The sequence below is a fragment of the Tenrec ecaudatus genome, chromosome 4, assembly GCF_050624435.1.
Source record: "Tenrec ecaudatus isolate mTenEca1 chromosome 4, mTenEca1.hap1, whole genome shotgun sequence".
Classification (NCBI taxonomy): Eukaryota; Metazoa; Chordata; class Mammalia; order Afrosoricida; family Tenrecidae; genus Tenrec; species Tenrec ecaudatus.
In genome coordinates this window covers 74,199,724-74,227,347 of record NC_134533.1, presented here as the reverse complement: position 1 = coordinate 74,227,347, position 27,624 = coordinate 74,199,724, and the positions used below count along the sequence as shown (strand labels likewise).

Genomic DNA, 27,624 nt, shown 5'->3' with positions numbered 1-27,624 from the left:
ACATAGATCAAGCAAATACAAGGGGCTTCAAAATGTTTGTGGAAAGTGGAATAAAAAGATAATGGAATTTTCCATGAATTTTTGGAAGCCACCTCAGCTCTGCAATTTCTTTTGTCATGCACAGTGTTTGATGGGAATAGGCATAAGCTAGACAAGCCCCAGTCACCCTAGTTGGGCTCACCCATGGACAAAAATTACCCACCCAGGTTCGAACATCACAGTTGTCACTGGAGGGCCTAAGTAACGTTTACGGGAGGAGTTCTGAGAAGGAAGAAGTAACCTATGGGGCAGCTAGGACTAGAATGCCATCTTGCAGGCAGTGTTGACTTATGCTACGGGCACTAGGGTGGGGACGAACAATCCAAACGGAGAGAACATCGTGGCAAAGGCAGACTCTATGGAGGGAGACGCTCTGCTGTGCAGGACATAATGAAGAACGTGAACAGAAAAGATAGACAGCCGGCCAACTTTGGAAGGTCTGGAAAGCAAGATTTGCATATTTGGAATCTTATTTTTATTTTAGGAAAATCATTCTGGAAGTTGTACTATGAAATGTGGCTAACTTATAAGAGCGACCAGTTAGAAACGAAAAAAATTAAAAATTGGGAAAATGCAAATGAAGGGTAGACTCTGGCCAAATTCTGATCACCAAACGATAACATTTTCAGTACCCCAAGGTGGCGGGGGAGAGTGTGGGTAGTCAGCTTCCCAGTGCCCAGGAAAGCTATTCATTTGAACAAACTTTCTGTTCTGCCCCAGCTCGTTTTGGATCTCTCTCTATAATGGCAGTGGAAGTAATAAGGAAGGAGACTTAAGTTGACTTCCTGTTCTGTCTTTAAGTTCCCCTGTAACTGCAGTCAAGTCACATAACTCTTTTGAGCCTCCCATTTCCTTATTTCAGCTGAGAACTACAAGAACATTTGATAAAATGGTATGTCATAAGATTTGGTAAGGAACAAATGAAATAATAAGATGGCGTCACAAGGCTTGTGGACATTTTCCATTATGTTTCAGTTCCTTTTTTATGTGACCTGTTTTGAAGCCCTTTCCATCTATTAGAAATCAAAGAATTATCCCAGTTTTCATCTCTGGGTGCCCTGGTTTGGTAAGTGGCTGCCGTGGGCCAAATCTAAGACTGTGGAGCAGGTCTCAGTGCCAACAGCAGTGGTAGCCAGGGCGGTGGCTTTACACACTACTCCCCAGAAAAGGCTTCTCAAAGAACCTTGGAGGGGCTGGCCTCTGACTTGGTCCTCTCATAAGTTAAGCAGTAGTCAGTAATAAAATCCAACAAGAGGGGAGAAGGAATGGGCAGAAACTCAGAAAGGAGATCAGAGGAGATAAAGATTAGTTCTCCTTGGGGGAGCTAGCACAAGTTACAAGTAGGAAGTGACATTTGAGCTGACTTTGAAGGGTGAGTGGACTGGGAAGAGAGAACTGTCCAGGCAGAGGAACAGCATGGCAGGGTCCAGACAGTGCTTCTCAACCTTCCTAATGCCATGGCCCTTTCATACCGTTCCTCGTGTGGCGGTGACCCCGACCATAGAATGATTTTCGTTGCTACTTCATCACTGTCATTTTGCTACTGTCATGAATGGAGTGACTCCTGTGAAAGGGTTGTCAACCCCCACAGGGGTCGCGGCCCACAGGTTGAGAACCTCGGGTCTGAGCCTGAGCAGTGCAGGGACAGCAGGAAGCGACTGTAGCTCCAGACTATGAAAAGGTACTGAGCTAGAGAACCGGAGTTTGACCAGCAGCTTGATTTCAAAATTACCTCCTCTTTTGCAGGTGCTTGGATTTTTGTTGATTTGGGAAGGGAATAAACTCAAACTGCACTGGTGTCATAAGGTAGGCCATCGCAGTCTCCAGAGGAGCCCTTACAGCAAGACTGAACGTGCCTCCTTGACATTCAAGGTTGAGTACAGAGGTGGTTTTCTTTCATTGTTTCTTCCAGAGAGCGGAGATTTACTTAAAATGTTTTAACTGAGCTAAAGTTCTATCCGATATACGTAACTAGTTTACTGAAAGGCCATTTGTTTTTAGTCCTTCTTAGTCTCAAGAACATGTGTAGTCATTGGAAATGAACTTAGTTCATTGTAATAATCCAAACTCTTGACTTTATTAATCTTCGATTTCCTTCCCTCTGCTGTCTCGCGTGATTCAGGCCCGGGCCCTGTCCTGATGGAGAGGGGCTATAGGTCTTCTTACTTCTCCTTCACCACAATAGGACCCAGGGGAAGGGAAAGACCAGAACTTCATGACAAGAGCCAGAAAGTCAGCTTGGCTCTTCTGCCCAGTCCAGGGGAACACACAGTTCTTTACCCACTACTTCCATGCATGCCCTTCTGCAGAAAGCCTTGACTTCAACTCTCTTCATGGGGTCAAACCTTGTCCTCCTCCTTGAAATCTCTCTGTTGAATCTCCTTTCTGTGGGATCCCTTTAAGACACCAGCATTGTTTCTCTCAAAGCATCTATATATGACCCCCAGAAAGCAAGACAATCTGGTGCCATTGTTTGTGGACAAGCAGCTCCTCTCCAAAATAACCCTTTTCTTTTTGTTCTGCCTCAGACCCCGACAGCTCTCAGCCTTTGGGTTTTTCCTGGACATTTTCAAGCATGTCTGTGATACTATTCCTAATATTCTCCCAAATCCAGGAACATGCCAGACACTCTTTTCTTAGTCAAATGAGAAATTTGAACTGAAAATACAAATTTAGTAGTTACCATAATGAATGAACATTGAAGCCATGAGATCTCCCAGGGCAAGTAAACAAGTAGGTGTTAGTGAGGTCACTGTTTGGGAGTTAGGACACTAGGATTGTATGGATCGTAGGAGATTGTGGCTAACATTACAAAGGATGGGAATTTCCAAACGCTTCAGTTGTGCTCATACAGAACCTCTACATCAGTGGTTCTCAACCTTCCTAATGCCATGGATGGCTCTTTAATAGTTCGTCATGTTGTGGTGACCCCCAACCATAACATTACTTTCGTTGCTACTTTATAACTGTAATTTTGCTACTGTTATGAATCAGGCGACCCCTGTGAAAGGGTCGTTCAACCCCCAAAGGGGTCACAACCCACAGGTTGCGTACCACTGCTCTACAGATCAGGCCATATTTAAACACAAGGGGATACTTACTACATCATTTCATATCAAGAAAGGTGTGCATCAGGACTACATCCTCTCACATTTGCTTTATCTGCATGGTGAGCAGATAATCCAAGAAGCTGGACTCTATATGTGGAGGAAGGAAAACTCATCAGCAATCTGCAGTATTCAGGTGACACAAAAATAATATTGCTTACTGAAAGTGAAGAGAGCTTGAAGCACTTATTGATGAAGATAAGACTTCAGCCTCCAGTATGCCTTACATCTCAATGTAAAGCTACAATCCTCACAGCTGGACTAGCAAGCAATAAATATGGTTGCTGCTCAGTAAGTTCCAAGTCACAGCAGCTCTGATAGGTTTGTGTCAACTTGGCTGGACCAGGATGCTCTGTAATTTGGAAGGGCCCTGCTGCTAGCAGCCAAGCAGTGTGGGAAAATTAAGATGGGCTGCAACCCCTTACTCAGGCCACAGCCTAATACTGTTTCTGTAGGGCCGTGGCCTACTTGTGTCTTAGCAGGTCCTGACGAGAGCTGCTGCTCGCTGGTCCGGATACTGCGTCTGGCTCATAGCCTCTTTGGACTTGACTAATAGCCTGCCAAATCACCTGACCCCGGGAGCCATCAGAGCCTGCCATCTGTCCTGCTGACCTCGGATTCATCCACCTCTGCATCCATCAGCCATGGCCTTCTTGGTTGGGCTTCCTGCGTTGTCTTCCTGCTTGCTGGTTCATCAGTGCCAGCACCTATGTGAGTCAGGAGCATCCTCTAGCTTAACAGCTGACCCAGAGACTTGAAGTGGACTGGGCTTACCACTTCCACAATTATGTGAGCCATTTTCTTGACGAAAATTTCTTTCTTTATAAATATCTATGTCACTGGTTTGGCAGCTGAACCCATCCTCCCAGTTATTTTGGTTGAGAGCACCAGTGCGGCCGCTGTTCCAGTCCATCTGGTTTAAGGCCTTCCTCTTTTTCACTGGCCCTCTACTTTTTCCAAGATGATGTCTTTTCTGGGGACTTGACCCTCCTGCTAATCTGACCCGAGTGCATATGGCAAAGTCTCACTATCCTCACTTCTAAGGAGCATTCTGACTGCACCTTTTCCAGGACAGATTTGTTCTTCTGGTAACCTATGATATATTACATATTCCTTTGCCAAACCCATAGTTCAAATGCATTCGTTCTCCTCTAGCCTTCCTTATTCATTGTCCACCTTTCATGTACCTATGATGCAATTGAAAATACCACAGCTTGGGTCAGGCGTACTTCACAATCCTCAACGTGACATTTTCACTCTTTAACATTCCACAGAGGTCTTTTGCAGTAGATTTGTCCAATACAATATGTCATTTAATTTCTTACTGCTGCCTCCTTGGACATTGATGGTAGCCCCACGTCAGATGAAACCGTCAACATCTTGAATCTCTTCTCTCTCCATCACTGTGGTGTTTCTCGGTCCAGTTGGGAGGAGATTGCTTTTTCTCACAGTGAGTGGTAATCGGTTCTGCAGGCTACCTGTAGGCTTTGGTCTTCACGAAGAAGTGTTTCAAGCCTCCTTGGCTTTCAGAAATTCGATTCAGACTGTGATCTGCATATTGCGTGTCGCTATGATCCTTCCTCCAACCCATGCTCATACTCCTAGAGTCCAGCTGCTCATCATGCGCACAGAGAAAAATTGAAGCTGTCAAGGATTTCGTTCTCGTTAATCCGTAATCAACACATGCATGATAAGTGATAGGTGAGATAATCAGGAGAATGTTCCAACAGCTTTTCCTCCCTAAATCTTTGAATTATTTCTTGTACACCAAGAAATACCTACAACTATAATTTAATTAGAAGCTATGGAGCCCTGGTGGTGTAGTGATTATGTATTGAGCTGCAATATGCAAGGTCAGCAGTTCAAAACCACCAGCTGCTCCAAGGGAGAAAGATGAGACTTTCTACTCTGGTAAAGAGTTACAGTGTGAGAAACCCACATGGTCAGCTCTACCCTGCCCTATAAAGTTGCCATGAGTTGGCAGAGAATTATTTTTCCTTTTTTTAAAAATAATAGAATCAAGATTTAATACAATTAGAAGCACTCACAGCTGTTAAAGGAGCCCTGGTGGTGCAGCGGATACATGGTTGGCAGTTTGAAACCACCAACAACTCTGAGGGAGAAAGATTGGACTTTCTACTCCCATTAACAATTACAGTCTTGGAAACCCACAAGAGGTCACTATGAGTCAGCACTGACTTGATGGCATGAGTTTGGTTCGGGGAAAGCTGTTAATACTATGATTCTGATACGCTAAATCCAGAATCTCTGATAAGTGTACCATATCAATAAGTTGAACTGATCTTAAATTTCTTTCTTTTCCCCCTATCGGGCATTTTTAGAATTAATACCTACGTGTATGATTCAGGATTTTAAAAGTCTTATTTCTAATATGCTAGGGTAAGTAAAAGTTATTGCTATAAAGTGATAAACACCTTTATTAAGCAAACACATCTAAATGTGAAGCTTTTATTTCTGTATTTACCCTTCATTTCGGTCTGTACACCCCTAAAGGAGGAGGTGCTTCCATCTCTCTTACTTTCTTCAAAGAATTCCGAACTCTTCAATTGACAACACATCCAAACAGCAGTTTTTTCACCCACAAGGCACTCACATTCTGCTCCGTTGAAATGTTCTTTGAGTTAGGGGAACATACGGTCTGAAGAGGCAAGGTCAGGGCTGTAGGGTGGATAGATTTCCCAGCCAAAGACTCAGAGCGCAACCGCGTGCTGCCCTTGAAGAATGAGCAGGTGCAGAAAGCATCTAACAGCAACAACAACCCCCTGGTGTCTTTCCCAACATACACCCCACCCCTTTTGGGGGGGCTGACTTTCCTCCTCTGGCACACTCCCTTCTCCTTCCCCCAGGTTACTTGTTTACCCTTTCTCGGCAGTTGCTCCCTCTCCCTCCCTCTCCCTCTCCTCCCTCCAGCCCCTGATAACCACCAAAGAATGTTGTAACGTGAAAACCTTGTCTTGACTCTTTACAATAGTGGTCTCATACAAGATTTATCTTGTGATTAGCTGGTTGTACTCAGCATAATGTCCTCCAGGTTCATTCATGTTATGAAGTGTTTCAGAGATTCATTCTCATTCTTTCATGTTACATAGTGTTCTGTTGTGTGTGTGGGGGGGGGGGGTGTGTGGTGTGTGTGCAAAAGAAAGTCTGTTCCTCCATTCTCGCATGGACGGGGATTAAGGTTGTTTGCACCTTCTTGCTCTTGTGACTATGGCTGCGATGAACATGGTTGCACAGATATGTATTTATGTTATTGCGCTTAGTTCTCTAGGATATGTACCAATTAGCGCAGCGGTTCTCATCCTGTGGGTCGTGTCCTCTTTGGGGGTCGAACGACCCTTTCATAACAGTAGCAAAATTACAGTTAGGAAGTAGCAACAAAAATAATGTTATGGTTGGGGGTCACCACCATAACATGAGGAACTCTGTGAAAGGGTCACGGCATGAGGAAGGTTGAGAACCTGGATTAGGTGTTATTTCTATTCCCAACTTTTTGAGGACATGCCATCCTGCTTCCCACGATGGTTAAAGCATTTTATGGCCCGGTTAGCAGTGTGTGAGGGCTTTGGTCACTCTGCATGGGCAGCATTTGTTGACTTTTGTATTTTGGACCTGGCTTTTAATACCGGGATGAGTTTATATCTCATTGTTTTGATTTGTGTCTAATGAGTGGCAGTAAGGAGACCAACAAAGAATTCATGTGTCTGAATTGTGCTGGCAAAGACTTGCATGTGCGATGGGTGCTAAGAGGACAAAGCAATCTGTCTTGGAGGAAGTATGGTCAGAGTGCCCTTAGAGGCAAGGATGGTGACACTTCATCCAATGGACATGGGGCCTGTTGTCAGCAGAGAGCAGTCTCTGCAGAAGGACATCGTGCTTGGTAAAATTGAAGGGCAGCAAAAGAGAGGAAGGCTCAATGAGGCTTGCCACATTGGCTGCAACAGTGGGCTCAGGCTTAAGAACTATTGTGGGATGCCTCAGGACCAAGCAATATTTGTTCTGCTGTGCACAGGGTTGCTATGGGTTGGAACCAATTCAGTGACACCTAGCAAAAAACAGCTAATGATGTGAGCACTTCATATATTTGTTGACTGCCTGAATGTTGTCTTTGGCGAGGTGTCCGATCATATACTCTACCCATTTTTAAATTGGATATTTATCTTGTTGAGATGTTGACATTTTCTATACATTTTAGATCTTAGTCCTGTGTCCAATATGCCATTGCAAAACATTTTTCCCAGTATGTGGGTTCCCTATGTACTCCTTTGTTAAAATCCTTTGATGTACATAATGTGTTTAATTTTTAGAAGGTCCCATGCGTCTAGTTTGTCTTCTGGTACTTGTGTTTTTCATATGTTTGACAGTATATTTATCTCATATATCAGGGCTCCTAATTCCCCCCTATTTTTCAGTGATGATCTTTATGGTTCAGGTTTTCTATTTAGGTCTTCGATCATAGTTTCATTTCTCTGTGTGCTGTCAGTTGTGGCCTCTGTGTCATCTTTCTGCAAATGGCTATCCAGTTTTATCAGCACTGTTGGTTAAAGGGACCCTTGCTTCCCCCTTTCGTGTGTTTTATCCCTTTGTCAGAGATGAAGATCTAGAAGTTTGTCCATTTCTTCTGTTTTCAGATTTGTTGGAGAGCAGTTCTTCACAGTACTCCAGTGTTACCCTTGTTATTTCAGTAGGTTCTATTGCGATATAACCCATTTCATGTATTATTCATATTATTTGTATCTTCTTTTGTGAAATTTTTCAGGGTTTGTCAAATGTATTGATCTTTTCAAATAACCAACTTCTTGTGTTAAATCTTTGATTTTCTGTTTATTCATGCTCTGATTTTTATTATTGCTCTTCTTCTGGTGACTGGATTGTATGTATAGGCGCTTCCCTTACCACCTAATTGTCGGGACTATCGGGTTACGGTGTTGATTCTGATTGTTTCACCCTTTCTGAGCAGTGCTTTTCTGGCTATTGGTTGTCCTCTGGGCACTCCTTTTGCTTTGTATCAAGGTTTGTTACATTGTGTTTTCATTCTCATTTGAGTTAAGGAATTTTAAAACTCCCTTTTTTACTTCTCCTACTTCCCAATAGATTTTAAGCAGTGATAAATGTTTATTTATAATTTCCATATACTTGATTATTTACCCTTGACCTTCTAATATTGTTTGTGAACTGAGAAGATGCTTTGAAGTATGTTGACGTTTTTTAATTTATTGAGGCTTGCTTTGTAGCCTAAACCAATCACACCCACTGCCATCGAGTCAGTTCTGGTTCATCACAATCTTATATAGGGGTTTTAAGTGTATACATTATAACTGGAGCAGGTAGCCTTATGCTAATCCTGCGAAATGGCTGGTGGGTCTGAACCACGTTGCGGCCTAACATGATCTATTGTGGAGAGTGCTCCATGTGTGCTGGCAAACTGTGTATTGCGCTGCTGCTCGATGGGGCTTTTCCATGTCTGTGAAGCCAGGTTGGCTGATTGTGTGTTTAGTTTTACACTCTGTGTTCAGTTGTGTTTAGTTCTGTTCGGCATTGGACATAGTGTATTAAAATCTCCTACGATTATTGTAGAGGTGTCTATTTCTTGAGTCATGTTAGCATTTGATTTATGTAGTTTGAGGCTCTTTCATTGGCTATATCCATACATGGCTATGTCCTCCTGTTCAGTTGACCCCATAATCATTATATAATGTCTTTTGTTTCTTTTACTGGATTTGGCCTTAAAGGCTATTTTATCAGAAGTTAATATTGCCACTCCTTAACATGTTTGGTTGCCATTAGTTTGATATATTTTTCCCACCTTAGGTTTTTAGTCTATTTTGTGTGTTTGTGTCTCTTGTAGACAGTACCTTGATGGGCCTGGCTTTCTTTCTTTTATTTTTAAAACATTTTATTAGGGGCTCATACAACTCTTGTCACAATTCATACATCAATTGTATAAAGCACATCTGTATATTCTTTGCCCTAATCATTTTCAAAGCATTTGCTCTCCACTTAAGCCCTTTGCATCTGGTCCTCTGTTTTTTTCCTTTTTATTTTCTTCCCTCTCCCTTCCCGCTCCCCCCTCCCTCATGGCCCTTGATAATTTATAGATTATTATTTTGTCATATCTTGCCCTATCCAAAGTCTCCCTTCATCCCCTTCTCTGTTGTCCATCCCCCAGGGAGGTCACATGTAGATCCTTGTAATCAGTTACCCCTTTCCAAACCACTCACCCTCTACTCTCCCAGTATCGCCCCTCACACCCCTGGTTCTGAAGGCATCACCCACCCTGGATTCCCTGTGCCTCCAGCTCCTATATGCACCAGTGTACAACCTCTGCTCTATCCAGACTTGCAAGGTAGAATTCGGATCATGGTAGTTGGTGGGGGAGGAAGCATCCAGGATCTGGGGGAAAGCTGTATTCTTCATCGGTGCTATATCACACCCTGACTGACTCATCTCCTCCCCTACACCCCTCTGTGAGGGGGTCTCCAGTGGCCGACAAATGGGCTTTGGGTCTCCACTCTGCACTTCCCCCTTCATTCACTATGGTAAGGTTTTTTTTTTTTTTTTTTATGATGATGCCTTATCCCTGATACCTTTGGCACCTCATGATCGCACAGGCTGGTGTGCTTTTTCCATGTGGGCTTTGTTGCTTCTGAGCAAGATGGCCGCTTGTTCACCTTCAAGCCTTTAAGACCCCAGACACTATCTCTTTTGATAGCCGGGCACCATCAGCTCTCTTTGCCACATTTGCTTATGCACCTGTTTGTCCTCGGCGATTGTATCATGGAGGTGTGCATCCAATGATATGATTTTTTGTTCTTTGATGCCTCATAACTGATCCCTTTGGGACCACATGATCACACAGGCTGGTGTGTTCTTCCATGTGGGCTTTGTTGCTTCTGAGCTAGATGGCCGCTTGTTTATCTTCAAGCCTTTAAGACCCCAGATGCTATATCTTTTGATAGCCGGGCACCATCAGCTTTCTTCACCACATTTACTTGTTCACCCGCTTTGGTTTCAGCAGTTGTGTCAGTAGGGTGAGCATCATAGAATGCCAATGTAATAGAAGAAAGCATTCATGCATTGAGGGAGTGCTTGAGTAGAGGGCCTGGCTTTCTTATCCAATTTGTCGTTCTTTATTTTTTGAGACATGTATCTAAGCCATGTACATTCAGTGTAATTATCAATAGGTATGAATTTATTGCTTTCATTTTTCTGTGGGTTGTGTGTGTGTGTGTGTGTGTGTGTATTGCTGCTGGTTTCACTAGTCCACATAATCATTGCTGCTAGGTTCATTTTGTTTGTGAGTTTTCTTGTCATTTTTGTCCATTGCTGCTGTTAGTGTTTTGTAAATATTTATGATTTTCCACAACGTGTATTTTATTTTATGTTAGCCAATAGTTTATTAATTTCTTTCCAAGTTTAAAACCATCTATACTATCTTGCAATCTACTTGACTCCCTCTCCATTTGAAATTTCTGCATCTGCACTCTTCCCTCTGTTTACTCTCGTAATTGTCTTCACTCAGATTGGTACCTCTGTATGCTGGTTTTACCTTGGATACTTTTATGTCTAGATTGACTTCTGGGTGGTTTCCTATGGATGCTAATCTCATGTTGTTGTCTGCCATATTTGGTCTAAAGAATTTACCATAGCATGTCTTATAATATTGGTCTGGCTTTTGCAAATTTTTTGAATGTCTGTTTATTTGGAAATGTTCTAATTTCACCATCATATCAGATGGACATTTTGTTAGGTTTCTGATTCTTGGTTGGCTTTTTTTTTTTTTTGCTTTCAGAGTTTTATGTATTTTTTCTACCTTATTACCTGCATGATTTCTGTTGTGAAATTAAAACTTGGTCTTATTAATGCTTCTTATTTTACTTAAAAAATCATTTTATTGGGGGCTCGTACAGCTCTTATCACAATACATATATCCATTGTGTCAAGCACATTTGTACATTTGTTGCCATCATCATTCTCAAAACATTTGCTTTCTACTTGGGTCCTTAGTATCAGCTCCTCATTTTTTTCCTGCTCCTCCCCCACCCTCCCTCCTTCACCCTTGACATTAATTCTCCTTTTTAGGTAACTTTGTGTTTTCCCTGAGCTGTTCTCGATTTTTGCCATGTCTTTGGTTTCCACATTTGATTGTAGAGTGTTGTGGTGATCTTGTTGGGAGTTTGGGATTTTCTCTTGGTGATTTTCTGTTTAGAGTTAATCCCATTTTTAAAGGTATACCTTCCTGTTTTTCCTAATGTTAGCAATGCTCTCTTCTAACAACTCTTCAACAATTTTCTTTATCATTTCTTTCTGGTCTAAAATTTCAGTTACATATGTTATTCCCCATTATGGCTTCTCAGATATTTCTTAGGGTTTCTTCAGATTTTCTTTGTCCGATTGTTCCTTTTAGAGATTAGATTTGAGAGATTTGCCATTTGGTCTTCCATTGATTCAATTTTACTCTTTTGGCTTTTAAATTCATTATGTAGTTCTAAAATCTTAGCATGTATTTTCTTGACTGCTATTTGCTGGGTTTTTTTTGTATGGTTGCTAAATTTTAATTTGTCAGTTCTTATAATACATTTCTGGATTCTTCTGAAGTAATTTATATATTTACTTATTTCCCTCTAGTTTCTCAGTTTGTGGAAGATGCCAAAATATCATTCTTTTGAATTCCTACCACGTAGTTCCAATGCCATTTCTCTCTGAGAAAGGTCTTCTATCTCTGTATTTTGGTAACTTCCTTGATCACTCTATCTTCTTTTGAACTGACATTGTCTCGGTGTCCAGTATATTTTTGTAAGGTTGTACAGGTATTTAGTAGGTGATTGTATGTTCCTGAGACCATAGACACTGGCCACCTGTCTCCGGATGTGTGTGATAGAGAATGTGAGAATGTGCATTTCTTTGCTATTCATTGCACACAATTGAGGGAAGTTTTGTTGGTTTGGCTGCTCTCTACCCAGGATCAGTGGCTCTGAGGTGGGTCACGGCCCTTGCCCAGCAGGTGTGCCTGAAGGTGGCACTGATGTGGCTTGGCCTTGTGGGCATGGTAGTCTTCTCCTGCTGGGTAGCCCAAAAGAACAAGACGGAGCAAGGAATAAAACAAGCAGGGAGAGCAGCTAAACAGCATTAAAAAAACCAACTAAAAAGGAAAGTAACAATAAGGGAAGACAAGGGGGAAAATAACCAAATTTAGCAAGAGGGAGAGAAAAGCAAAAGAGAATGGTTTAACAGAAAGAAGAAGTGAAAGCAAAAGAGAAATAGAAGAAGTCAGACAAAGGACTAAAGACAAAGGTAGGGAAGGAGCAAAAAGGGCAAGGGCAAGACACAGAGAGGAGAAACTGGGGGATAGGGTGCTTGGTGAGGGCTGGCACCTGTAGCACCAGGGAGCATGGGGATGAGGGCTGAGAGGGTGAGGAGTCAGTCGTCGGGGTGTCCAGCCAGTCTAGGGGTTTTCTGGGGCCAGCGGCCTGATGCAGCGGTAGTTTGTGTAGGCATGATTGGTGGCTGAGGTTTTGGGGTGCTGGTCCCTGGGGTAGGGATTCGTCTGGGGGTAGGGTGGGTGTCCAGCATTGCACTGCCATTCCAGGTGGGGACGCTTACACATCTCCAGCTATGGAAGTAGTCCACCAGGACCGAGGCACAGGGGCTCTGCCTCAAAGCCAGGCAGAGCAAGTTGGCCGTACACCCACCCTGTCTCCTCTGGCCACGTTTGTTCAGCCGCTCTTACTCATGACTCAGCGTACTTCTCTGCCCGTTCTTCTGTAGCTAATGGTTCCAGCATGATCATTGTGTCCGCTTCATTTGGTTTCTCATGAGTCTCTGTTGTAGAAGATCTTGGCAACATGTCTGCCTGATCTACCATTTTGCTGGAAGTCTTTGCTCATAAGCTTTTAAGACCTCATTCAGTGATCGCTACAGTAAGATCTAGACAGTGGTTCTCAACCTTCCTAGTGCCAAGTGACCCTTTAATGCAGTAAAATACAATTTAACTGTATTTATATAGTTCCTCATGTGTGGTGACTCCCCCAACCATAACATTATTTTCGTTGCTACTTTATAACTGTAATTTTGCTACTGTTATGAATCCGGTGAACCCTGTGAGTAGGTCGTTGGACCCCCAAAGGGGTCATGACCCACAGGTTTAGAATCGCTGATATAGAAAGAACATTGTCTTTGTGGACTGTGTTATACCACTTGACCTTGGTGCCCTAAGAGCATGCTTCTGAGCCACCGGGTCCAGCGTCTCCTTTCTTCACAGTGTTTGGTTCTGTCTCACATAGAATTCTTGACTTTGTCAGCTGTGCCGACCTCAGCACTCTCCCCTTCGGCTAGGTTTACAATGAACCGCAAAGGCCCCACACACCTTGACAGGCAGTGCTCACCGTTATGAAGGTTATTGTGGAAGTGAACAGGTTCCTATGTAGGTAAGAACTGTTCAGGATTCAATTGGGTAGCCAGGAAATGTTACAGGATTCTTTTAGGGTGGCTAATAAATGCCACTCTGCTGTCACCTCAACCAGAGGTACGCAGCTCCAGCTTCACGAGGTACTGACTCCACAAGTCATCTTTCTGGCCCAGCCACTCAGCGTGATTTGCCCTGGGGGCTGGGAAGTCCAGCTCGGTCTCGTGCTCTGGCTCCTGGCTCTGCTGCTGCTCTTCCTTGCCAGCTCCTCTCATGGCCAAGCCGTCTCCTGAGTCACGGCGGTTCTGTGAGCAGGGGTGCGGGTAGTCTGCTCCTGACTCTGGCTGGGAGTGAGATCTGAGATGGTTCATTCATAGCCAGCAGGAGCTACCACAATGAGCCCTGTCCGTGCTGTGCCGCTCTCCCTTTCTTCTACCCGGACGACGGTCAGAAAAGGGCCGTGGTTTGGGGGAGTGACAGAGACTCCAGCTCGAAAGCTTAAAACCACATGCATGGATATGTTTGCATAGATATTTGCATTTTGGGGGGATATAAGCAAAATCTTGTCATTCTTTTGTAAATCATAGTTTCCCGAGGCATTCTGAGAATTAATTGCAGTTTTAAGTCTCTGGGCAGCAAGAGATGATGGAGGTGGGGGCATGAGAAGAGTTGACGTCCCCTTGAATAGACTAGCTCAGTTGGGCCTTCAAGCAAGGAATGGCAGTGCTTATTATACTTGGGAGAAGAGCCCATAGTGGACTAATAATACATCCCAAAGGTCAGTGACGGGTCTCCTTCTACCTCGAGGTTTCTAGGATGGAACGAATGACCTGAATCAAGACTGCATTTAATCTAACTAATAACGAGGTCTCCTGGTAAATTCTCTAAAGGTATTTATTAACCAGAAAATAATAGACAGTCTTATCCATCACTTTTTTGCAGAATATACCTATTATAAATATTTGTTTCTTGTCCATGTAAATCAACTTGGAAACTCTAGATGGATGGGTGGGTGACAAGGCTGATTGGAATTATGTAATGAATGCCAGTAATGTAACAAATGATACATGAAATAGGGGTGTTTTGTAACCCAGGTACCACTCTGGGAAGCAGAGTTTCAGCATACACCACTGCGAACACACTTCACAGTTTTAGTCTCTTATTAGGAGAAGGGGAGAGCTTTTCTAACAGGGTCAGAGCTCTCCAAGAGAAAAGGTTTTTGTGTACTTTCTGGTTGTTTCATTTAAATCAGCCAACATTGCTCATTGTATGATCCGTGGTGTCTGAGCCTGATTTGGCAGCTTTTTTCATCCGTTCAGTGGATACTTAATGGATGCTCACTCTGTGTGAGACAGTCTGCTAGACATTGGATGTAATAATAATCCAAACACTTCCCTTGGCCTCATGAACCCATTCCTGCCATACGGTCTCTTGGAGAAAACAAACATCGAAGAGGTTATTACAAAATATGATTTACTTACAATTGTATTGTGTGGTGTAAAGAAGTGAACATTTGTAATGGCAATTGAGAAGGAGTGAGGGCTGCCAAGCTAGGTTGAGGCCCCAGTTGAAGCTGGAAATGATAAATTGGTCATATCAGACCACATGACTGTGTAATTTTTTCTGGCTGTGTTATACAGCCAAGACTTAGGATCATCAGGGAAGGTGAATGATTTCATTCATTTACTCTCGGGGGTTTGCAGGGTGGGAAATGAAAAGATTGCCCCTGTGGGCTCCGATATTGTTACGAATGCACATACAATCCCCAAAGACCGGGCTGGGCCCAGGTCAGTGTCTAGAAATCAGGAGATGCTCTCTGTTTCCCCAGCTCCTGATTGTGCTAGTGAGTGCGATCGTCGTCGCTTTGCTGTGTATTTTATGTGTATTCTGGAGAGACAAATGGCTGGTAGCTGGGCTGTCACTGAAGGTAAGCACCATCCTGCGGTTCTAGCGCTCCCTCTCCAGGTGTGTCCTGCCTGACTTCTGACTCTCTCCCAGGTCTTTGCTCCCTACTGGCATCTGGCCTGCATAATTCTGATGGTTATCTTGTCATGGCCTGTATCATACTACATGGTCTGCTTGGAAGCAGAAGGTATGTCGTCATCTTGTCTGACCCCTTCACTCTGCCTTTAACTTACAGACTTCATTCAGCAACACCAAACCTTGATAACGAGCCAACCCAGTGCCTCCTTGACGTTATTTCACCCTGTTACTGGGGCATATTCCTTGTGGTCCCACTCCCTACTGTAAATGACCAATCATACGATGTATTCCCCTCACCCAGTAGGCCTTCTAAAGAGGGAATCTCCTTGTAGCTGAAGAAAGAAAAATATTTTTCTCTGTTATTATGCACTATCTGAGGCTGAGTGGCAGCAGTGGGGTGTTTTCATTTTATTTTACAGCAGTGCTGGTGAGGGGCACAGTTCTTTCTGTTTTGATTGGAAAAGGTTACAAGTTATAATGAATGTACACCAGACCCAGAAAGCCCTCATTACCTCCCTGAAACTGAAAGCATGTCCCCACGAATCCCGGTTGTACTGGGAGCCTCACATCAGGAACAGGGATTTCTAGTTCTGCTACAGCTTTCCTCTCCCTGCTGGCCCGCCCGCCCGTTTGTCATGGAAACGAGAGAAGCCTCCTCTTGGTTTCAGAATGGAGCTCTCCACCCTCCCTGCGTCTTTTGTCTAAGCCTCTGTTTGCCCTGTTTGCTTGAGGGCGGTCTCTGTGCTTCCTGCCTTGAGGGAGGATCCAGGCACGGGAACTAAGGCTGAGTTGCTTGGGGTGCCATTGCCCATTACGTGTATTACAGGAACTGTTTCTGGAGCAAGAGCTTCAAAGGGACAGTCACTAACCTTTTCCTTTTTTCTTCCTGGATGGTAGCTAGGTATAAGAGTTTCATGATGCCCTGTTACAAGCAAGAAATTCCCGGGAGATTTGGAATACTCACACGGCTGAAAGGTTAGAGATGGAGGAGACTGAGATCTGAAAGTCAGTAGACCATCGGTGGTACCTTAAAATGTACGCGTGGATACCGTCCTCAGAAACCTAAACTAGATAGTGTTGGGGAATGACCACCCCACACTGGGATCCTATGTGTATGTTAAGAGAGGAGAATCGAGTAACTAATTTTTATCGGACACCTGTTTTGAGTCAGCACTGTCAGAAGAACTCTGTGAAGTAGATGTTAGTGGCTAGAATGCCCATTTTATAGAAGACGATTAAGACTCAGAGGGGATAAAAAAGAATGAGAAATTGACAGAGCCTGTCCTTGAACTCAGATTGTTAAATGGAGGAGCATGCTAGGTGGATCTTTCTAGACTTTAGGTCTTTCTCAAAGTCCCAAGTTTTCTTCTTGGCAAGTTGATCCTTGACATTCCCTTGCCTGCCTTCCCTTCTCCCGCCCCCCCACCCCCCGCTCCCCAATCCCCAGGCCCAGTTCAGTCCACTGCTAGTTTCTAGTTCCAGTAGTGCTGCCTTCATGACAAGGCCTTGTATGTGGACAGTCTTGTACTTTCACATGAAAATCTTGGAAAGTAAGTGGGGATGTGACAGAAGGAAAATAAATTAACCAGTCCTCAGTTAATGAAACCTATTCATTGGGCTTTACTCAGACTGTTGCTTTGGGAGGGCAGGGAGCCAGGAGCCTGGCAGTGGAAGGTGAGAGTTGGACTGCCAACCGCAAGGGTAGCTGTGGGCAGCTGTCAGCTGCTCCTCAGGAGAAAGATGTCATGAGAGGGACAGCATCATTTAAGGTGGCTATGAAACAGTGTCGACTTAATGGTAGTGAGGTTGTCGGGTTGTTTTTGTTTTGGGTTGCTCTGGGCTAGTCAATTACTTGCGATAGTTCTCCATCCTCTTTCTTTGACCTCACTTTTCCTTTCCAACTTTTTCAGCACTGCAGCTTGTTATTGGACTGCCCTTCTTTATTGTCCTTTTGTTTCTCTACTTGATGCCGATGGGAATTCATTCTCCCTGCATTCAGGAGAAGGAGTCATTAGGGCCAAAGCCAACTCTGTTTGGACATAGAGGTGCCCCCATGGTAGGTCTGGCCCTGAAAAAGCAGAGTGAGTACAGGGGTGCCTGCATGTGTGGGGGTGACAGAAAGGTCCCTCAGAACCACAGGGGCTTCTGGAAAGGGAAGGGGTTGGCTTGAGAGAGCAGCAATAAGGAATTAATTGTTGAGCTTTGACTCAAACCTCAGCCACCTGACGCCCAGGCCATTTTTTTAAAAAACCCTTCTGTTTGTCTTCTCTTTTGTAGCTGGGGCCTGAGAATACCATGATGTCTTTCGAAAAAGCTGTTGAACACGGGGCCCATGGACTGGAGTTTGACATACACCTAAGGTAGGCCAGCAGAGGCAGGAATGGGGATAGGAGCAGGGGAGATAAGGCCAGCACCCTGGGGGAGGACCTGCTGGGAAGAATCTGGAAGACACTGTGCTTACTGAAATATCCATCACAACAAGACAGATTCGGTAGGAGACCCCTATTAGGAAAAAGAAAGAATAGGTTCACACATACAAGAAACATGATTTGATGGTTTCCAGGAATGGGAAGGGGACAGAGGGAAGAAAACTAACCAGATCGTTGATGCTGACTCATAACAACCCTATAGTGCAGGGTCGAACTCCCCTATGAGTTCCCGAGACTTCGCTCTTTACGGGAGTAGAAAGCTCCATCTCTCTCCCAGGGAGCCACTGGTGGTTTCGAACTGCTGACCTTGTGAGCACAGCCCAGCATGTAACCACTGTTCCATTCTGGTGAAGGGAAAGGTGATAACATGAACAAAGGAAAGCAATGAGAGGTATTTGAGAACAAAGGGAAATTGTGGTAAATTCTATAACAAAATCATGCAACAGTAGTAAGGAGTATTTTGTAAGTGATTACATAGGTTGATTTTAAAAAAACCAAACCCAAGCATATTGCCATCAAATTGATTCGGACTCAGCAACTCTCCGGGGCAGTGTAGAAGTGCCCTTCTGGGTTTCCGAGGCAGTAAGTCTTTACCGGAACAGAAAGCCTTATTTTCCTCCTGCAGCGTGCCATGTAGATCTGCATGTTTAATAGATGTGGAAGATCACATAGGGGCACACCCACATGCATATATAGATCAGGCCATGGGTCTTCCTACACACGTGTGTAAGTGCTCCATACATATACATAATATATAATAGAGCACATAGAGGGTGTGGTTATGGACACTTTTTAGCTATACCTAAACACTTTATGAAGCTGAGATACTGAGCCTGGAGATTCTCAGACCATAATCTCAGGGGCCATCTAGGTCAATTGGGATAGCTATTTCAAAGACTAACAGTCTAGTGTGTGAGTTATTTGGTGGTCTTTAAAGCTTGCAAGTGCCTTTAAGATCCAACTACTAGTCTTCTTTATCTGGATCAAAAGATAACAAGGAAAAATAAAGACTCAGAGAAGCAATTTTAATCATCTACAGCAGTGGTTCTCAACCTTCCTAAAGCCACAGCCCTTTAATACAGTTCCTCAGGTTGTGGGGACCCCCAAACCATAAATTATTTTCGTTGCTACTTCCTAACTGTAATTTTGCTACTGTTATGAATTGGGTGATCCCTGTGAAAGGGCCATCCGACCCCCAAAGGGGTTGTGACCCACAGGTTGAGAACTGCTGAGAACCACAGCCGTCTCTTGCCCGTGATCAGACAATTACATAGTACCTGGCTCCTCCTCCTGACCACTCTGAGCAGGAACACAGGAGACGGTCCTGAGTAGTGGAGAGAAAAAAACAGGATAAAGTTCAAATCCATGAAAAAGACTAGTATTAACCTATGTGATAGAGACTGGAGGAACTTTGAACAATCTTCTAAGTTGGAATTGTAGATACTCCTGGTTACCACCTGTCAGCTAAAAGCAGGTTGGCTATAAAATGAACAATATCAGCCCACAAGAATGTACTTCTTAGAACAGTCAACAATAAGAGGTCACAAGCAAAGATAAGGCAGCAAGGGGCGGGGACAGGTGAAAAACAGGTACGCCAGGTAGAAACGGGGCCAGTGCTGGCATATTGCCGGGGTGGTGACCAATGGATTGGAATGATTTGTGTATGAGACTTAAGTGAATGAAAAACTACTTTGTTGTGTAAACTTTCACCTAAAGCACAATAAAGTGTTCCCAAACCTAGAAAGTTTAAATATAGAAAACATATTTTAAAAAGACCTAGTATATGACATATAATCGAAGTACTTGAAGAAGAAATGAAAACCAGCCAAACTCCACCCGTGGGTGAGAGCTGCAATCCCCACTGGGAGCAAAGTCAACAGCATGCAGATGCTGGTTCTGCATATTGAGAGGACACCGTGCGGAGCGTGGACAACTGAGCCAGACCACACAACTCTGAAACATACACGCTCACATTAGAAGACATCCTAAAGGGGAAAAAAAAACCAAAACAGTCTTCTGGACACTCAGGTAGGGAAAAAATGCGACCAAATTTTCCACAAAGAACACATGCGAATAAATAAGGTGCACATGCATATCACAAATAGTGCATACAGAAAACAGAGGTGAGGGGTGTGCTGTTTGAAAAAAATTTGGTGTTTATGTTACACTGTGGTAACTCCGCCACAAGGACATGCCACGAACGGCTCAAGAACAAGCGGTGCAAGAAAACGGCGGCAGCACACGTGCAGGCTCCTCAACGGAAGGGTGCTTGAACCACTGAGCTTCCGTTTGCCAAGCGACCCTGCAGGAATTGCAGCCACTGCAGTCTAGTCTTGAGCTTGTAAAAACTGAGGAAATGCTGAACCCGCGAGCTCTTCCTGCGGTATCAGACTAGCCTTTAGCAGATAAAGAGACGATTATAGAAAGTCTGGCTAAATGTTTGTGATATGACAGAGTGGAAATAACACAACGAAAAAGAAATTTGGGACGAGAAGGTTTAGAGAGAGGATAGTTTACACTCACGATGGCCTCAGAAATCATCAGCCAGTTGTTCTCAAAGGGGACCATGGGAAGGTAAAACGTTGAGTTCAACAAGCCTGTTTATAGACCGCCACCAAGAAACCAGTGACGCACTATATAGGGCAAATCTGCAAAAGACCTCACTAACAAGTTAAAGAGCAAAGATGTCACTCTGAAGGCTGAAATATGCCTGGCCCCAAGCCATGACATTTCCCTTGTCTCGCACATGGGAAGCTGCACAGTGACCAAGAAAGGGAGCAACTGATGCCTTTGAATTATGGTGTTATCAAGGAATATTGAGTATACTTTTGTCTGTCAGAAAAACAGACTTTCTGTCTTGGAAGGACAGCCGGGAGGCTCCCCAGAAGTGGGGATGGTAAGACTTTGTCTCAAGGACTTGGGACACATCAGGACTAGTCTCTGTAAAGGAATCATGTTCGGCTGAGGATCAGTGAAAAAAAGAGGAAAACCCACAATGAGGTAGATAGATTGGTAGCAGCAGCTGCAACAATGGACTTAAGCATGATTATGAGGACAGGACGGAACAGTGTTCTCTTGGCTGCTAAATACAAGGTCAGCAGTTCGAAACCACCTGCCACTCCACAAGAAAAATATGGGGCTTTCTACTCCTGCCAAGACTTAGTCTCAGAACTCACTAGGGCAGTTTTACCCTGTCCTATGGTCCCTGTGAGTCAGCATCAGCTTGAGGGCAATGAGTTTATGCTTAACGCTTGGCGTCAAAACTAAATCAACAGAACGTAATTGTGGTAGTTATGTAATCTGTTGTCAATTTGAGATTTAAGAGTGGAGAGGTGGAGTCTAGCCTGTCAATCAGGTTACAGCTTGATGACCTCTTTGGAGGCGCTAAGAAAATAAAGTAACTTGCTGGAGGCGGGACACACGCTATGCTCACTCCCTGCCAGACATTACTGACGGACTAGGAGCCTGATGGAGCCACGCTGATGCAGCCAGAGCCCTGGAGCTGGAGGAGCCATGTGAGGACCCCATACCAGCACTGAGATGCTTCTACCGCCACTAGATCCACAAGATTTTCCACCCACTGGCCTGTGATCATCCTGCATTAGGCGTCATTGCATGTGTCTCGTGATCTGAAGAGGACTTTATAGATTGGTATTGGACATATGGCCTCACATCAGACGTATGGACTTTATTTAGACTGGGCTGGGATGTTTTCTCAATACTCAATTGCTCTTGTACAAAGCTTTTATATACGTGCTAGTGTCTATGAATTTGTTTCTCTAGTGTACCCAGACTAACACAAGTAACTTTTCACACAAAGTGGGTGATTCAAGCAGCCCGTTTGTTTCAAGTGAGTCCAATTCATATGGCAGGGACAGGAGAGATAAGAGTGATGATTGAGTGCTAGTGCCCAAGAAAGCTGAATCTGCTCCTTCGAGCAGCAGGGGTAGGTGCGTTTTATAGACACGGAGTTGGGAAGGGGCCTTCTGGGGCAGTTTAGCTTAACGGAGGGTATCTGGTTCTCAACTTGTTCTCTTTGCTTGGAGGGCTGCACCCACCTTCCAGCTGCAGGTATTGTTTAGTGAGTCCAGCCCTTCGCACGGAGATGGGTTAAACTGAACTTTAAAGGGAAACAGCAGCAGTTTGTTAATTCTTAATGCATCCTAACAGAATTTCAGGTGTAGAACAAAAGGGAAGCAGAGTGCAGATACCTTAGCTAAATGCTGAGGTCCAGTGCAGTATCAATACAGCAGCCACATCTTTAACAGAATAGAGATGAACACGAAGACTGTGTGCAGAGAATTTAGTTACCCAATGTAAGATGGTTTTTGTTCTTGTTCTTTAAAAAAATCAGCACTGGAGTCACTGGGGTGACTTGGTCTGGGACTTCCAGGCTACCTGTGGGATTTTTGCTGGCAAGTGGGTAGAGGAACTAGCTGGACTAGAAAAGACTCACTCACCTGGGAGGCCGCTGTCAGCTAGCCTCTGAGGGCACGATTGTATCAAGCAAGCCTGGCCAGTAAAAGCCCAGCACACAGACTTAAAGAGAGCTTCCTGGTTAGCGAGACTGCTTGCTCTCAGAAGAGTAGCGTGGTCCTTGGAATATTGGCGCTCCACACTGGAAACCCTCCCAGACCTGACCCGTCTCTTCCTTTACCTCCTTTTTTTGCACGTGGCTCTTCATTTGCATCCTTTCCTTGGGGTTGCAGTAAATCTGTCCTCACGAGTGTGAGCTCTGTGAAAAATTCTAGGGATTATCAAACCCAACAGCTAGCAGGTCAGAAGGTTGGGATATCGTTAGGACCGCCAGGCTTATGGCTGGCATCTTGAAAGAGGAGGGGGACCCATCCCCAAACCTGTGACTAGCATGGCAGATGTCTTGGGTGTCACGTGGAATCCACAAAATTGCAAGTAGCGCATACCTCGTAGCAGTGTGAAGGACAGTGTCGTTTTAACTTGTGAGTTCCGACCTTGTTCTGGTGGCGAGGGCTGGAGAGAGTGCCGAGGTGGCAGCTGTCAGTGCTGATACGGAAGTAAGAGGCCCGGGGCATGATCAAGCTCTGCATTACGGGGATTGAGATCATGCACGTACCTGCTTTACACAAACAGAAAGTGCATGCTAGCAGGGGCAGAGGAAGAGATGACCCGATGATTTAATTATATTAGGAAATGATAGATGTTGTTTAGAGGAAAAATTAGTAAGTTTGAAGATCTTTTTTTGGGATTCAGTCATCTTTATTAGCCTATCAGTGTTACATTTTTACATAATATCTAGTTGACTTCTCAAAGGGGATCTATTTTAGTACATCATGTTATGAATAAAAAGCCGAGTCAGCTGGCTAAACCTATCATTTTTAATCTCCTCAGAACAAGGCAAGCTAGAAATTCAATCACTTTACACAGATTTAAGAGTAGTGTTCCCAAATAAAATGACTAGGGAGCTGCTGCATTTTAAAGCTGGGAAAGAAAAATGTTCATTTTGTCTTTTCTGTCTTCCAGCAAATTATACTTTCAATTTAACAGCAACAATGATATCGTAAAAAATGCTCCGCTTTTAAAATTTCTGAACTTCAATGCAAATTAAAATAAGTAGTGTTGAAGTCTTTTAGGAGACAAAGCCCTACCTGCATCAGCGTGGTGGAGCCTCCTTGAAGATTTTTTTTAACCAACTTCTCTAGCCTGAAATTGAGCAGACAGGCAAAAAGATGGGTTCAACTGTTAATAATTGCTGGTGATTAGAATGTAAAAGTTGAAAAGAAGGATAGGTAGGTGGATTCGTTTTAGAGTTCTCCTCTCTGTCACAATCTAGTATTCGTTTGTTGTATCACTTAGCTGTATCTCAGGATACAGCTAGGACGACAATCATTCATTTCCTTTTTCTCAGAGATCATCATGCTGTGTTCCCTGATGTGCAATGATTGAAAACAGTTGTTTCCTTTATCTTGTTCATTTTTCCGCTTGTTTATGGAAAAGGCTAACCACCAACCCCCCCTCATGGCCTTTGTAGAAGTTCTCTTCATAGATAATATTCTTAAGAAAGCAAAAAGATTTTTTGTTATGGAAGCAGAGAATCCCCATGGCAAATGGCAAATAGCAAATAACAGCATCAAAAATGTGTTCTAATAATGCCATAAGATGTGAAGTGTTTGGACCAGAAATACCCGGGGGAAGAGGGAAACAAACATAGTGCGTGGATCCCTCCTTACTATGGTCCTGGGACTCCCGTTTCTACTCATCCTCGCAGGCCACCTCTGTACCTGCTGTGCTGCTGCTGGAGATCCCCTGAATGAGAATCTACCTTTTCACCTTCCCCAGTAAGCTTTCTATACTTCATGGTGAAACACTAGGCCCTAGGACAGGAAAATGGCATCAGCGTATAAACAACTGGTATTTGTGAGGGAAGAAGTCTTAAGACCTGTGACCTTCATATAGACCAATAGATTAGACCTGAGAACCCAGAAATATACAGCAAAGCACCTAGAGACCGCTGAGCTTTGATAATGGACTGAAACACACTCAGTGGGGAAGAAAGAACCTCTTCAGCAAATGGTGCTGGAAAAATTGAACCTCTACCTGCAAAAGAATGAAACAGGACCCATAGCTCACATCATGTACAAAAATGAATTACATTTCCCCCAAATCAAACTCATTGCCATTGAGTTGATGCTGACTCATAGAGACCCTATAAGACAGGTTAACACTGCTCCTGTGAGGCTGTCATTCTTTATAGAAATAGAAAGCCCAGTGTTTCTCTGGTAAAGTGCTATGGATTTTGAACTAAGCAGCCGGGCTCCTGGGACACTGTCTGTCACTGTTTTAATGAGATGGGCTCTGCTGCCACCCATCCTGTGCTTTTCTCTTTATGTGTTACGTGCCACAGACCAAAGGGGCACAAAGACAGCCACGGGGGAGGAAAAAAAGGAGTGGCCACAGCCTTACCCATGAGACGGACACACTGGTCTGAGGAGCTATCAAAGGAAAGAAAGTGAAAATGAAACTTCTTCGTTTATTTTTTTTTAAGTAAAACGTCTTAAATTATTTCATGACACACAAGCAGTTTTGAACACAACAAAGCAAAACTAGTCATACCAGTGAGCTTTCAGAGATCCTTTCTACCAAAACAGTTCCATTCCTCTTACCCGCCTCTACCCCCGCCCCCCCCTCTCCTTTCTGTAGTACCGATAGTGTACCTTTCCTCATGCACGACCACGACTTGAGAAGGACGACGGATATCAGGGAGGTGCTGCCCAGTGCCTCCTGGAACAGAAGTGACTCCTTCTCGTGGGACGTCCTGTCCACTCTGAATGCAGGCAAATGGTTTTTAAAGGTAAGAGGACCACGGGGAAGACTTTCCTCAGCTGCTTTGCATCCGTCTCTGTGCTACGCTGAGCTCTACAGTCAGAGGTGGAGGTTGACATGTGTCCGTGTACTGTTGCCTCAGTGCGGTAGCCGTTCTACCCATCCATTTTCCAGTGATTCCGGTGAATTGCTGCTTTCTCATTCACTGGAAGATAGAAACTGTACTTGTTCAATCACTCTTGTTGTGTAGTCCCCTTTTACTTCAGCATCTCACACACGTTAGCAGCGTGCCCCATGTCCATAGCATCTTTCCCCACAGCGGGACTGGGGGATTTGCACTGCCAGCCTCTGGTTAGCAATTCAGCGCTTCACCACCAGGGGGTCTTCGGTAATAAATAAGTACATAAAAACGCACATTAGCATGTGCGTATTAGATTAGTTGACTAGAGTTAACATCTTGGCAAATGCATTTTTTTCAGACAAAAAGCCTGTCATTATATCTGAAATACAATTTATGGCTTAGAAAATAATTAATAGGATTTATAGAATTAAAAATACTCCTAAAATTGAGCCAGGGTTTCATAAGGCTGTGATGCGATGGAGTAGGGAGGTTGATGAATGAGTGGCTGATGGTTTTAATAGGAATTTTCATAAAGTGGTCACTCCATATATATTTCATATATTGGTGGTCCTTCTAATTGAAAGACAATAATGGTTTCTCATGTCACTGTTCCTGATTAAAATTCCATGTAGCAACTATGACACAGTATTTTAATTACTAGTTTTCTTTCCTTCCAAGCCATCTTCTGTCTATGGACAGCTTAGGCTATTTGGAAGCAGGAGAGCTGGATAATTTTTTAAACTCATTTTATTGGGGGCTCTTAGAGCTCTTATCACAAGAGTTGGATAAATTTTTATAATACATTTTGGTAGATAATGTTTAACATTCAAAAACAAAAAAAACCCCAAACCAACTGCCATTGAGTTGATTCTGACTTTTGGTGACCCTTACAGAAAGGAATAAAATGGCCATAGAGTTCCCAGAACAGCGCAGCTGTGTGGAAGCAGACTACCCCTGTTCCTCCCATAGAGCAGCTCGTAGATTAGGATGGTCTACTTTTTTTTTAATTAAAAAATTCATTTTATTGAGGGCTCATACAACAACTATCACAATCCATACATCTATCCATTGCGTCATTCTCTAAACATGTGCCTTCCGCGTGAGCCCCCGGTATGAGCTCCTCGTTTTTCCCCCTCCCTCCCTGCTCTCATAAACCCTTGATAATCTATAATTTATTATTACTTTGACATATCCCACACTGTCCAACATCTCCCCTCACCCACTTTTCCGTTGTCCATCCCCCAGGGAGGAGGTTATATGTAGATCCTTGAACTGCCCACCATTCAACTCGCAGCCCAGGCTTTAGCTACGTCACCATCAGGAGTGCGCTCTCTCTAGGGAGTGTGTTGAGGTGGTAGGGTAGGTACCCTGTCACCCAGGCCTCTGAGGGCTGCCCTGGAACCCGGAGTTCCTGCATGATTATCCGGGGTCTTTATTTTCGAAGGTTTGGTTGCATAGCTCTCCTCGATTGCACAGCTTTATGATCAGAAAGTGACGGAAGTGGTAACAGTAGGAGATTTGGGTCATTTTTAACGCCAGTCATTTGGTTTTGTTTATGCCAGTTAAACTGCTGGTTCTTCATTGGGTGGGCATGTTAGGTCTGTAGTTTTGATTTGGTTATTCTTCGGGTTCTGTTACTGGGATAAAACAAACCAAACACATTGCCATTGAGTTGATTTGGACTCTGAGAACCCCGGAGCACAGAGCACAGCTGTCCCACAGGGTTTCCAAGTCTGTATTCTGTACAGAAACACTGCCCGCCACATCTTGCTCTCTCGGAGAGGCCGTTGGGGTCAGGACTTTTGGTTAGCAGCCAAGCTTTGCACAATCAGGCTCATTTGTACTGGCCTCATAAAATGAGTTTGAAAGTATTCTTAGCTCTTGTTTTGAGGAAGATATGGTATAGATTGATATTATTTGTTCCTTACATGTTTGTTCTAATTCAAGAGTGAACATACCAGAGCTTAGAGTTGTCTTTGTTGGAAGGGTTTTTCCTTTTTTTTGTTTTCACATCTTCTATGCATCCTTTTTTTAAAAATCATTTTATTAGGGGCTCATACAACTCTTATCACAATCCATACATACATCAATTGTGTAAAGCACATTTGTACATTCATTGCCCTCATCATTCTCAAAACATTTGCACTCCACCTAAGCCCCTGGCCTCAGCTCCTGATTTTTCCCCTCCCTCCCCGTTCCCCTCTCCCTTATGAACCCTTGATA

At 43.9% G+C, this 27,624-nt stretch overlaps 1 protein-coding gene across 1 annotated transcript in view; it reads left to right on the top strand.

Annotated features, from left to right (window-relative positions):
* The window catches only part of GDPD4 (glycerophosphodiester phosphodiesterase domain containing 4), an 88,799-nt gene that overhangs the window by 14,238 nt on the left and 46,937 nt on the right, over positions 1–27,624 (top strand). The window contains exons 4-10 of the mRNA XM_075547786.1: positions 1,786–1,845; positions 15,398–15,496; positions 15,568–15,661; positions 16,450–16,527; positions 17,463–17,608; positions 17,830–17,912; positions 25,158–25,308. Of these exons, the coding sequence (XP_075403901.1) occupies positions 1,786–1,845; positions 15,398–15,496; positions 15,568–15,661; positions 16,450–16,527; positions 17,463–17,608; positions 17,830–17,912; positions 25,158–25,308 (711 nt within the window). The remainder of the gene's footprint in view (positions 1–1,785; positions 1,846–15,397; positions 15,497–15,567; positions 15,662–16,449; positions 16,528–17,462; positions 17,609–17,829; positions 17,913–25,157; positions 25,309–27,624) is intronic.